The following is a 13,744-nucleotide window of genomic DNA, read 5'->3' on the forward strand; positions in this document are numbered from 1 at the left end:
GTTCTATATGTGTGTGTGTGTATGTGTGTCATATATATATATATATGGTCTTAATTTTTGTAAAACTCCTATATTTGATAGGTGCTGTTATCCCCATTTTACAGATAAGAAAACTGAGGCAGAGAAGGGCTAAGTGGCACATGAGGACTTGGACCCAGGCATATGGATGCAGAGGCAGTACTGTTAACCCCCACTCAGGCTCAGTGGGGAGCACGCGGGATGTGATGGAATAAACAGAACAGCTTTGCACTGAGATTCCAGTGATTGGGCCACAGTCCTGTGCCAACAGATATCACGTGTCCTTAGCTAGGTAGGCCACAGCTTTGTCCCTTACTTCTTTTCTTTATTCTTCTTCTTTTTTAAAGGTCCTGCCCAAGGTAAACTATAAAGTTAATCCCCTCATTAAAAATGGAGAGAGTTGTGTCGTTTTAGTATTTAAAGCACAAAGATAGTCCAGCCTTAATCTTCCACCTTCCCCACTCCCTTTTCACAGATGAGAAACCTGAACCCTTGCAAATCAGCTGCCAAGAAGAACCAAGCTATTGTGAGAAGGACGGATGAAGTGTGTGTGTCTTTCTTGATGGTCAAACAGGATTCCAATGTATCTAGATTTCTCAAATGACACTGATTAAGGAGACACTGGTAGGCGGTGTGGAAACATTCACAGAATGATAAAACATCTGAAAACTATTTGTGTGGTGATAACACTTTTCGATGTGATTTAAAGCATCCCTCGCCAGCAGCACATAGCTGAAAGGGCCATGGGACCTGCCTCCGAGAACTCTGGCACAAAGGACACCACGCTAGTGTGTGTCCACACATAAAAGCTTATTTTGTAGAACGGAAAGTGGTTCTAGAATCTTGGTCAAGGCGATGCATCATTATCATTTTACTTAGTGTTCTTTTTTTCCGTCATAGTTGCATGGTTGTAATTCATAGTTTTAAATTGTACAAGATCTTTTTACTTGTGTGCATATTAACCAACGGTTGAAAACTAGTCAATAGTAAATATTTAAGATGTCTTGAGCATTCAGATGGAGAATTAAGCAATGATTTTGTTCACGACTGTTTTCCTATTTTTCCTTTTGTTTATCACAATTCTGAGCACAACTTGCTGGATATTTCCGGTCAGAAGGAAGAGAATGACAGAGGTCTCTGATTTAAAAGCAGGAATTGTTAAGCCCTGGCCTGCGTTTCTGTCCTGTAACCATTCAACACCATAGCTGGCACCCTTGACCTACCCCTGAAGATGCTACCTCATCTAGGCTCTGGAGTATGTTACAGAAAAACGCATGGGTTCTTAATACAGTGTCGGGACCTGGATTGGATTCTGGAACAGAAAGAGGACATTAGTGGAAAAACATGTGGAATCTGTATAATGTCTTGAGTTCAGTTAACACTAATGCACCAGTGTTAATTTACTGGTTTTGACAAATGTATCAGAGCTTTATCAGATTTTCACAGTAAAGGAAACTGGATGAAAGGTACACAGGAACACTCCATACTACCTTTGCAACTTTTTAATAAACCTGAAGTGATTATAAAATTAAAAGGTTATCAAGGGCTTCAGAATCAGGCTTGAATTTGAATATTACCTCTGCCACTTGCAAGCTGGATGACTTTTCTAACTCTTCATTTATTTAATTCACTCACGTTTATTGAGCACCGAATACTCAGCAGTTACCATATTAGGAAACCAGGGCTGAAAACCCCAACCTTATCCTCAAGAAGTTCAGAAGTTCATAATGGAGTTTTATAAATTAGCAGGCTATTTTATTATAGACTCAGTTTCCTCATCTATAAAAATGAGGATAAAATGTCTTTCTCACAGAGATATTAGGATTAAATGAAACAAAGTAGGCATGAAAACCATCGTGGTTCCTAGTCCATAAGAAGCATCGAATACAGATTCTCTTTCCCTTCCCCGGGGATGATTTAAGAGCCCTGACCAGCAAGCCAGAGGCTCAGGACCAAGCCAGCATTGCTGGTGGTTGGGCTCTGGCTTTGGTGCTCAGCTGTAAGAATCGGCCTTCTGTCCTGCTCTGGTGATCAGGTTCCAGCCTGGACTACAGTTACCGTGGAAAGGGGCCCTGTCTTGCGCTCCTTCCCTAATTCTCTGTCTTCATAAACTGCAGGGTAGTTTTGGTTTTACACAACCACAACCGGGATTCAGCCTTTGTCTAGCCTTCCAGAGCAGGGTTCCTCCACCTCAACATGACTGACATTTTGGACCAGATAATTCTTTCTTGTGGGAGGCTGTCCTGCGCCTTATAGAATGTTGAGCAACGACCCACTATATGCCAGAAGCTCCACCAAAGCTGTGACAAGCAAAAATGGCTCCAGATATTGTCAAATGTCCTTTGGCCAGGAGGGAAGAGCAAAATCACTTCTGTTGAGAACTGCTGGAGCTGGAGCTTATGGAGAGAGAGCTTGTTCTATGAACCAGAAATCCCGAACTTTTGTTTTAAGGTCCAAACATTGCCCTTTACCATACTGGCAAAGCAGATATACCCACAAAAAGTGTTCCATGCTCAATATATTTGGGAAACCGTTAGATCCTTTGCTCTAGGCTTTCTCAGAGCCTATATTCATGTACGCAGTGAGTTTCTAAGATGGAGCTTTATTTGACTAGGAAACAACTTGGGAATCAATTTTAAGGAACCTAAGTTTAAGAAAAAGGTACTAATCAAATAACTTTGCAGCATTCCAGAAGAGCTAAAGCTTGAAAGAAATGAGAGAAATTTAACTGATCCCTAAAGCAGTCTAGAATATGGAAATCATTCTTATTTAAATTTACACTATTAATTTATAGCATGAGATGAGGCCTGCCATCAAATAGAGCATGCTACTGGGAAAGAGTAATAGAAATTCAGGAAAGAGAGAAAATTCAATTGGTCATTAAATCATCTATAATTTCAAAGCAGAGGAAATTTCACATCTGCTGAAGATATTTTTTTTTTGAGGTAAAAATGTGCCTGTGTGCTGATAGCTAGTATATTATTTTAACATCATACTGATAATTAAGCACAGACTAGGACTGAAAATTCATAGCTTCTCAGAGCACAGAGAAGCATCTATTTCAAATATTTTGTTTTATAAATGAAAATTCCCACCGTTGGAATTTCTGAGTGTCCCAGATGCATAGCCTCCAAATGGTAGTGCTTTGTAACTTAAAATTTCAGTTACCTGAAAATTCTTCCACGCTGGACTTCCTGAAGGACCCCACAAGTAGTCTCCCCCCGCATGATGTATCACCCTGGATTTGTATGTTTCGGGTCAGAAGTCCAACCTCTGAAGCCAAACGAATGTGTCGGCCATCCTCCATGACGTGGACACTTCCTGGGGCAACGGGAGTTGGGAAAGGAAAAATTTTTAAAAACCTATTTCGGAGATCGCCAGCTGGGGACCCAGCGAACCTGACAAATGAAAACACTCCTTTCCCCGCGGAAGTCCTCCCAACAGTAAGGTCTGCTTTTCCTCGGGCGTCCTCCACAAACGTCAGCTGAGAAATGAAAAGCCCGTTCACTGGTCTCTCATTGGGATCAGAGTGAGCGTGTTTGAGCAAGAATTCATTTCTCCTCAATCACTATGGGTATCGGGACAGGGATGTCAGGGCAGACCGGTCCAATTAGTGGGGTCCCCAGCCTCCTTCCTTCAATTCCTCAGTGTGAGATTCCCGCCTTTGGTTGTGCATTGTTCCTGAACCTCTTTGAGAGAGTGAGGAATCGCAGATCCACTGAGGCAGTGATAGGACTGAAGCAGCAGCGGCAGCGCCCTCTCCTGGCGGGTCTGGAACTCATCACTCCCAGAAAGAGCCTCCCCAGTCTTGCTGGTTTGTTCCACTGCCCACCCCACATTGCATTGTACGTTGCGTATTATAGGCAAGGATTGCTAACGATGTCTCTTTTCCCCGCCACTCTTTAGAAACAAAATCATCCTTAAAACCATGATTTAGAGATAGCTTTAGATACAGTCCTGCTGAAAGCATGTATTTCCCTCTCACATATCAGAGACGAGAGATATCCCCTAATCCCTTTATGTCCATGTTTTTTACTTATTAGCTATATTTCCTGGGTTAAATTTATTTATTAGGCTGAAGCGGGAAATACGGTTATTTATTATTTAAATGCAATATATTTTAAGTGTGTATACTGTATTAAAATATTCAGTACTTTTTTTTTTTTCAAGAAAAAGGTATTTGGCTTTTATTTATTTATTTATATTTTGGGGCAGTAGTAGTAGTCAATTGATAAAATGAACTTCATGTCAGGAAGGACACATTCCTAAGGATGGAAAAAGGAGTCATTATTTACAATAACTACCACATTCTAAGTGGCTGTGGGATTCAATATGCCAGGAAATGAACTGGAAACTCATCTCCCATGAGATTTATTCTGGCTTAGCCATGAAAATGCCCGGTGACCTTGAACAAGGTTCTTAACCCTTCTGCTTGCTTCTAGGCTTGCCATTATAAATAAAAAGTTTAAAAATTCCCTCACATCAAAGTATTTTTTTTAATTAGGCAATAAAATTAATGAAGGGATGGAGATAAAGCCGTCTAAGGATGAGGCCTAGGGCAGCAGTAAAATATTATCCATCCCCTCTGAACGCCGATCAGATCCAAGGTCCCAAGGCAGGTTGCCGAACACGTTTTTCTTGGCTCATTCACTTCCCTTAACTAACAAACCAAAGCCTTACCGATGTGCCGGTGTCTGAGCCGTTCTTGGATGCTAATATGGTGGCCCCTGACTTCTTTCACAGTGAGGACCTCTGCTTCGTGAGGCTCGTATGAAGAGGAGCTAAGGACAATCTTGTCTTGGGGTCGCCAATCCACTGTGTTCTCTACTATAATTCTGTAACAGCATAAAGATGGAATCAGGTACACTGGCAGTACAGCACAGATGACCTACTAACTCCAGGGAGAAGAGGAAATCCACTGCAAACAACAATTCCCACCAGGGAGAGTAAAGTAGAAATATCAAGTCAAGACAGAGAAAAAAGGTCTTTGCAAAAAAAATTAATGCCAATGGAGTTCATCTTCTGGCTGATATGTATACAATACAGGGATAACAAAGATACTCTGCGGCCATGAAGTACCAGACAAAGGAACAAGAAAGAGTAGAAGTTCCACAGTTTAGTATATGCCATCTACATATGGTTTCCTAAAATGGAAATCGTCTTCCTCGATTGGGAAACAGTTTGAATAATAAAGGTATTTCAGAAGGGATCTTTTCTCAAATTTTCTGAAGACCTCTAATACCATTTTCAGACAATTAATCATCATGCATTAAGGCTCATACCTTCGTGGTCAAGCAGATAAAGTGTGAATCCTAGAGGTTCCACTTAGTAGCTGTGTGACCTTGACAGGTCATGTAACTCTTCTGAGTTTCATATCTTCATTTGAAAAGTGACGATATTTCGAGCTTCCCTTCCCCATCTCTCTGTTATTGCAGAGACAAAGGTATGCATTCCCTGAGGGTGCTAAGTTCCAAGCATTGTGCTTTCATCACAATATGTGTAATAAGGGTTTTGTTCACTTTTGTTTTTTTAACTCACATTTAATAAAGTTTTTGTTCAGTCGTTCCCTGCTGCCTAGTTTTCCAGTGAATATATTTGCTTTATTCTCCATTTACAGTCATTACCAACTTCAATGGCGTAAGTTTATATTAATCGCCTGCCTCTTTTGCTAATGTCCACACTTTAGCAAGTGTTGACAATAGTCTCCTCTACCAGTAAAGGTTCATCCAGGCAGCAGGTCCACGTGAAGGCCATTCAACCGAGCAATACATATTGTCCGCTCTAAGCAACAGTATGCACCAGACACTATCGTAGGTGCTAGAGACAATAATGGTAAATAAAACATATGGCCTTTGTGTTAAAAAATGACAACTTAAATTCTGACTAGCAGACACCCTTAAAGAGTCTACTGTGTAAGTGGGGAATTCACAGATGTTTCATACATAATATTAACACCAAAAAAGAAAGAAAGAAATTAAAGGGGGTCATTCTTGGCCCAATGATATGAATCTGTTATGAACCAAAGATTGTAATTAATTTAAATCTGTGTGCCTGAGGTTAGACAGAGAAAAAGAGAGAGTGAAAAAGAGAGAAAAAAAGACAATTGTGAATGGTTGCAATTTTAATTAAAGAATTTAGAGTCTTACCTTTGTAAGACAGGATTTGCTGATTTGCTATGACATCCTAGAAAACTCACAGTTACGAAATAATAAAGCAACCCCTACCTTTTAAAGGTGAGGAAGCTAAGATTCAGAAAGGAAAAATAACAAAACTCAAGATTAGATAACTAAATGGAGTTAGAGGTTGAATTAGGACAAAGGAAGGCTCCTGATCACGTCCAGGTTCTTTCCATTAAATGACATCACTCCACCTGTTTGATTCTTAGTTCTTCACCTGCAATAAAAAAGCAAAACTCCCACATTTCATAATGACTATATTATGATAATCCATGAATTTATGAGGTCTATGACCCATACAGTGGATTATTATATAGCCATTAAAAAGCACATTGTAGCAGAGCACTGAATTACAATGAATTCTGTTCATTATGTATTGGTTGAAAAAAGATGGATATAAAATAATATGCCCCATTTATTTTTAATAAAAATAATGCATGTACAAAAACAGAAAATAGGAAAGATGCACACTAAAAATGTCAGCTCACCAGTGGAAGGTGGGTTTATTAGTCATTTTCACTTAAATCTAAATTTTCTAACTTACCAGGTAGTATATGGAAGTAAGAAAAAAAATACTTCTTAAAAATAAAACCAGGGCTTCCCTGGTGGCGCAACGGTTAAAGAATCCACCTGCCAATGCAGGGGACATGGGTTCGAACCCTGGTCCGGGAAGATCCCACATGCCATGGAGTAACTAAGCCCGTGTGCCACAACTACTGAGCCTGTGCTCCAGAGCCTGCGAGCCACAACTACTGAGCCCACGTGCCACAACTACTGAAGCCCACACACCTAGAGACTGTGTTCTGCAACAAGAGAAGCCACCGCAATGAGAAGCCCACGCACCGCAACGAAGTGTAGCTCCTGCTCGCCACAACTAGAGAAAGCCCACGTGCAGCGACAAAGACCCAACGCAGCCAAAAATAAATAAATAAATAAAATAAATTTATTTTAAAAAACATGTTTTTAAAAAAAAAAAGAAAGAAAGAAAATCAGGTGATGAGTATAAAGTCACACCAAACCCAGTTAGCAGTATAACTGAAATCAATTCTTTCCTTCATGGCCAATGTTACTGGGATAATCTTTTTATTTTGTCTATATTGTTGAATAGAACTTTTCAGACAATACGTTACCACAATGTTCAGGAAAGTTCCTTGTGAAAATGAAATTAAAACTTATTGCCTATGGAGCACAGGAGATTTTTAGGTCTGTAAAAGTCTTATGTGTAATACTATAAGGATGGATACATGTCATTATATATTTGTCAAAACCTACAGAACAACACAATGCATGAACTGTAATGTAACTAAGAAATAAATAAAGCCTCATCCCCCGACTTCCTTATATAAGTCCTCTGCTCCAGCCTGATGAATCTACTCACTCTGCCAAGAAACAGATGTGTTCCTCACCTCTCACTTAAAATATCATCGCCCTTATTCTGCTCTTCACTCTTAAAAACTTACTGGAGTTCCTTTGCCTTCAAGAAGGGGGCAAAGGCTGGGCTTCCCTGGTGGCGCAGTGGTTGAGAATCTGCCTGCCAATGCAGGGGACACGGGTTCGAGCCCTGGTCTGGGAAGATCCCACATGCCACGGAGCAACTGGGCCCGTGAGCCACAGTTACTGAGCCTGCGCGTCTGGAGCCTGTGCTCCGCAACAAGAGAGGCCGCGATGGTGAGAGGCCCGTGCACTGCGATGAAGAGTGGTCCCCGCTTGCCACAACTAGAGAAAGCCCTCACACAGAAACGAAGACCCAACACAGTCATAAATAAATAAATAAATAAATAAAAGAACGTGAATTTCTAAAAAAAAAAAAAAGAAGGGGACAAAGGGGGTCTCATCGCATGGGGGTCTCTTCTCCACTGAACACCCAGCCGCCTTTCTGTTCATCATTTTGACACAATAGATACTGCTGCCTTGTAAATGATTTTGTACTCTTGTCTTCTGTGGCTATTCAACTTTGATATTGTTAGTTAATATTTAATGAAAATGTGACTATCCAGCTATGTAAACCCCAGAGCACCTCGCAATTTTCTAGGCAAAGAGAAAAGGGAATTATTGAAATTATTATCCCAAACTTTATATTAAAAACATAAATGAACTTAAGTCAAGCTTTTTCATGAAGGCTTCCAAAACTTTACAGATTCATAAACATTTCTCTCTCCTCTATACTCCTGAAGCCTTGGGATTCTATATCTCATAAGAACATACACAGATGGCAAGGGAGCATGACCCCTTCTATGTCCACATAGCAACAGCAGTAACTTCAGAGAAAATTTTGATCCTCATATCAATAGCCTAAAAAGTTTTGCTAGTCAAGTATCAGTATTCAGTATTCCTTAAATTCCAATATCCACTCTTCCCACTTGCAGTCTTTGACTCTTATGGTTGCCTTTCAACCATTTCAAGAAATCCTAGCTTAAGGATTTGAATCCCAGCTCTATTTCATGTATCTGATTAATACTAATAAGAATCCTATAGTTACAGGGAAGAGGAGAGACCTGCTCATTGTTCTGAGCAAAACACACCAAAATTAATAAATAAACAAAAAAATTAAAAGAGTTGTTTGCAACATAATTGGACCTAAATGGAAACCATATGAGAAGAGAGAGGAAACAATAATCACTGCAGAAGTCTCCTGAAAGATAACTTTTGAAAAGTATAAACAAAATATCAGCAGTTTCCGTTATTCTGGCATTAAATTTTACCTAGTATAGGGAAAATATAATACTTTTGGTCAAAAGAACATCATTACAAAGGATGAAAAAAATATACTTCCAAATTTGACTTAGAAGTTTTTACCACTGTGTATAAAACATTCATATAGAAACACCTACAACTTAAATGAATTTAACTAAACTTTGGGGAGGTCTTAATGATAATAGCTGCACTTGACCACAGTCTCAGAGTGTCCAGATGCCAAAATGTTTTCCCCCGAAGAATAAGAGTGGCCATAGACTTCTTAACTCTAGTAATACTGAGGCTTTTTTTTTTTTAAACTCCAGTTTAAACTTTCTTTTGTCAACTGCCGTTGAAATCTACTGACAATCTCAGACCACACTGGACTACGTGAGGTGTTTAAGAAATCGAATCCTGTAATGATGCTGATGGTGACAACAAGAATAGCTGTCGTAGGTGTCAACTGTTTGTCTACCTGACCTCCTTTCTCCTTTGTTCCAGGAAATCCACCACATCTCTTCTGAGAACCGTTCTCTTCACCCACCACACTAAGTGGTCCTAGTGAGAGCTGCGAATTGCAGTCTCACAAGCCTTTTGCCAAAGGGTGAGCAAGGGATCCAACCTGCCTTCGTTGGTCAAAATCCTTCCCCTTTTCCAGTTTTATGAGGTATAATCGAAAACTAAAATTTTAAGATATTTAAAGCATAGAATATGATGATTTGATATACGTACACATTGTGACAGGATTCCCCCATTGAATGAACTAATACATCTGTCACCTCACATATTCACTCCTTTCTTTTGTTGGGTGAGAACACTTAAGTTCTACTCTCTTAGCAAATTACACTGTAGTCACCTGGACTTTTGAATTGAAACTAAGGGGAAAGAGAAATGGCCTCTCTGGTGGTAAAGCTGGGAAGAGCCAACAGCTCTGGGTTCATGTGCACCCCACAGAATGTGGAAACCTCTTCAGCAGAACTAAATGAGATTGAAATATAGAAACAGGAGAGGTGGAGGGAGGGCCTGATGCAATCTCCCAAGTGGATGAAGAAGGGTGGCTTTTACTTTTACTTTTGACTGAAAGAATCAGGATTCTTACAATACAATACAATAACTACGATAACTACCATGTCGTGAGGCTGACTTGGTGCCAGAAACCGGGCTAAGTTCTTTATCCACATTAATTTACTTAATCCTTATAACTACTCTATTAACCAGGCATTATTATTCTCATATTATAGAAAAAGAAACTGAGACTCAGAGAGAATACTTTACCCAAAATTACACATTTAGTTAATTGCATAATTAGAAGTATTTTAACCTGCCTGACCTAAAAGTCCAAGCTCATTTTCATTGTAGAAATCTATTGCCCTCCTCCCTTCCTAACTCACATGTCTTTTCCTAGCATGGAGACAATAGCCAATCTGAGATTAACACCCACTAGTTCATTGGACCAGAAGGAATCATCTTCTTTTGGAGACTACAAAAGTGATCCTGAACTCCTGCTAATAAATGAATAAGGCCACCAGCTCTATGTTCTAATATTTGAGCTAAATTTTTAGAGTATAATAATGAGGTTTGATTAATGAGCCAAAAAATTAGAGTAATTTTTGAAATTAAATTCAAGATTCTAATTTATTAGACAAGATGTCATTGAGTCAACAGGCTCAACAAGTTCTGATTTCCAGAAAAGATACATCAATCCAGTGTAGCAGGCATTTATTGGAACTCTTCTCTATGTTCTGTTGTGTACTAGATGCTAAATAATACACCAAATCAATAAAAAACACAATATTTTCCTCTCCTATAGAAGCTGCTTGGAAGAACAGGAAATACATACCTGAAGCAGTTCAGTACCAATCACTAAGAAGCACATTTTTATTAAAATTATAAATCAGAAAATCACATGGAATAGTGATTCAGACAGTGGGAAAATCATTGTGTGCTGGAGGGGAGATTGAATGTCTTGTAGGAGATGTGATGGAATATTTAAGGATCAGTAGGAAGTGTAAAGGTAGAGAGGAGAGGCAAGGGTACTTTTGACCCCCTAATTGTATATATCAAATATTTAGGGAGCCAGTACAGAAGCTGTTATAGAGAACCATGTGGAAGTGCCAAAGTGAGAATGTAGCAGAAAGGAGACAAACAAGAAATATTCCAAACAAAGTGTATCCATAGAGCAGCCACTGTGGAAAATAGTATGGAGGTTCCTTAAAAACTAAAAATAGAGTTACCATATGATCCAGCAATCCCACTCCCAGGCATATATCCAGAAAAGACAAAAGTTCTAATTTGAAAAGATACATGCACTCCAATGTTCATGGCAGCACTGTTTACAATAGCCAAGACATGGAAACAACCCAAGTGTTCACTGACAGATGAATGGATAAAGAAGGTGTGGTATATATACACAATGGACTATTACTCAGCCATAAAAAAAAATAATGAAGTAATGCCATTTGCAGCAACATGGATGGACCTAGAGATTATCATACTAAGTGAAGTTAGAGAAAGACAAATATTATATGATATCACTTATATGTGAAATCTAAAATATAATACAAATGAACTTATTTACAAAATAGAAACAGATGTAGAAAACAAACTTATGGTTACCAAAGGGGAAGGGGGGTGGGATAAATTGGCAACATGGGATTAACAGATGCATACTACCATATATAAAATAAACAACAAGGATTTACTGTATAGCACAGGGAACTACATTCAATATCTTGTAATAAACTATAATGAAAAAGAACAGGAAAAAAACCAAAGTATATCTGTAGAATACCATCATTGATTGGATATGGGAGATAATAAAATAGATATCATCAATGATAACCTTAGAATTAAAAGCCTAGGTCCTGGAAAAAGTTGAGATGAGAAATTATTTGTTCTTCAGGTCAGAGTTATTTTCTTATAAGTAACAGAATAAGTTAATAAACCACTTAAGAAACAGAAAAATATCAGGACAAAGAGGCCGGCCAATGCTTTACACACTTTCTTTAAAAAGTAAATGAGATACGAAATAAGAAAAAAATGAGAGCCTTTGAGAAAGGTTCCCCATAAGCCTACTCTTTTCTCTGTTGTCCTCACTCACTAAATTATACCACTCTTCACCCAGTTGCTCAAGTCAGTGACCTTTGAACTCGTCCCTTTTGCCCAGCGCACCAGCAAATCGTGTTGGCTCTTCTTCAACATCTATTTAACCACTTCTTTCCTCTTCCATCATCCTACCCCAATCTAAGCCATCAGCATGTGTCACCTGAAATATTGCAATGTTATTGCAGTGTTTTTTTTAATTTAATTAAATTTATTTTTTATACAGCAGGTTCTTATTAGTTATCTGTTTTATACATATTAGTGTATATATGTCAATCCCAATCTCCCAATTCATCCCACCACCACCTGCCCCCCTCGCTTTCCCCCCGTGGTGTCCATACATTTGTTCTCTACATCTGTGTCTCTGTTTCTGCCTTGCAAACTGGTTCCATCTGTACCATTTTTCTAGATTCCACATATATGTATTAGTCTACAATATTTGTTTTTCTCCTTCTGACTTACTTCACTCTGTATCACAGTCTCTAAGTCCATCCACATCTCTACAAATGACCCAATTTCGTTCCTTTTAACGGCTGAGTAATATTTCACTGTATATATGTACCACATCTTCTTTATCCATTTGTCTGTCGATAGGCATTTAGGTTGCTTCCATGACCTGGCTATTGTAAATAGTGCTGCAGTGAACATTGGCAAAGCTACAGTAATCAAGACGATATGGTACTGGCACAAAAACAGAAATACAGATCAATGGAACAGGATACAAAGCCCAGAGCTAAACCCACGCACCTATGGTCAACTAATCTATGACAAAGGAGGCAAGGATATACAACGGAGAAAAGACAGTCTCTTCAATAAGTGGTGCTGGGAAAACTGGACAGCTACATGTAGAAGAATGAAATTAGAACACTCCCTAACACCGTACACAAAAATAAACTCAAAATGGATTAAAGACCTAAATGTAAGACCGGACACTACAAAACTCTTAGAGGAAAACATAGGAAGAACACTCTGATATAAATCACAGCAAGATCTTTTTTGACCCACCTCCTAGAGCAATGGAAATAAAAAAAATAAACAAATGGGACCTAATGAAACTTAAAAGCTTTTGCACAGCAAAGGAAACTGTAAACAAGATGAAAAGACAACCTCAGATTGTGAGAAAATATTTGCAAATGAATCAACAGACAAAGGATTAATCTCCAAAATATATAAACAGCTCATGCAGCTCAATATTAAAAAAACAAACAATCCAATCCAAAAATGGGCAGAAGACCTAAATAGACATTTCTCCAAAGAAGACATACAGATGGCCAAGAGGCACATGAAAAGCTGCTCAACATCACTAATCATTAGAGAAATGCAAATCAAAACTACAATGCGGTACCACCTCACACGGGTTAGAATGGGCATCATCAGAAAATCTACAAACAACAACTGCTGGAGAGGGTGTGGAGAAAAGGGAACCCTCTTGCACTGTTGGTGGGAATGTAAATTGATACAGCCACTATGGAGAACAGTATGGAGGTTCCTCAAAAAACTAAAAATAGAACTACCACATGACCCAGCAATCCCACTACTGGGCATATACCTAGAGAAAACCATAATTCAAAAAGACAAATATTGCAGTGTTTTAACAGCTAACCTCTCTGCTTCCAGCTTTGTCCTCCTAACAGTCAATTGCCCACACAGCGTAAATCAGATTCAAACATAAATTGGACCATATCCTGTTTAAAATCTTCCCAGACCAGGATAAAATCTGAAAACTTTATCATAGGATTGAAAAAGTAACAATTTAACTTCAAAGAGCACATGGT

At 38.9% G+C, this 13,744-nt stretch overlaps 1 protein-coding gene across 1 annotated transcript in view; it reads right to left on the reverse strand.

Annotated features, from left to right (window-relative positions):
- PKHD1 (PKHD1 ciliary IPT domain containing fibrocystin/polyductin) overlaps positions 1-13,744 on the reverse strand; it is a 432,444-nt gene that overhangs the window by 114,002 nt on the left and 304,698 nt on the right. The window contains exons 57-58 of the mRNA XM_068558204.1: positions 4,699-4,853; positions 3,187-3,339 (exon numbers count right to left, since the gene is read on the reverse strand). Coding sequence (XP_068414305.1) covers positions 3,187-3,339; positions 4,699-4,853 — 308 coding nt within the window. The remainder of the gene's footprint in view (positions 1-3,186; positions 3,340-4,698; positions 4,854-13,744) is intronic.

The sequence above is a fragment of the Eschrichtius robustus genome, chromosome 12 (assembly GCF_028021215.1).
Source record: "Eschrichtius robustus isolate mEscRob2 chromosome 12, mEscRob2.pri, whole genome shotgun sequence".
NCBI classification, from domain to species: Eukaryota; Metazoa; Chordata; class Mammalia; order Artiodactyla; family Eschrichtiidae; genus Eschrichtius; species Eschrichtius robustus.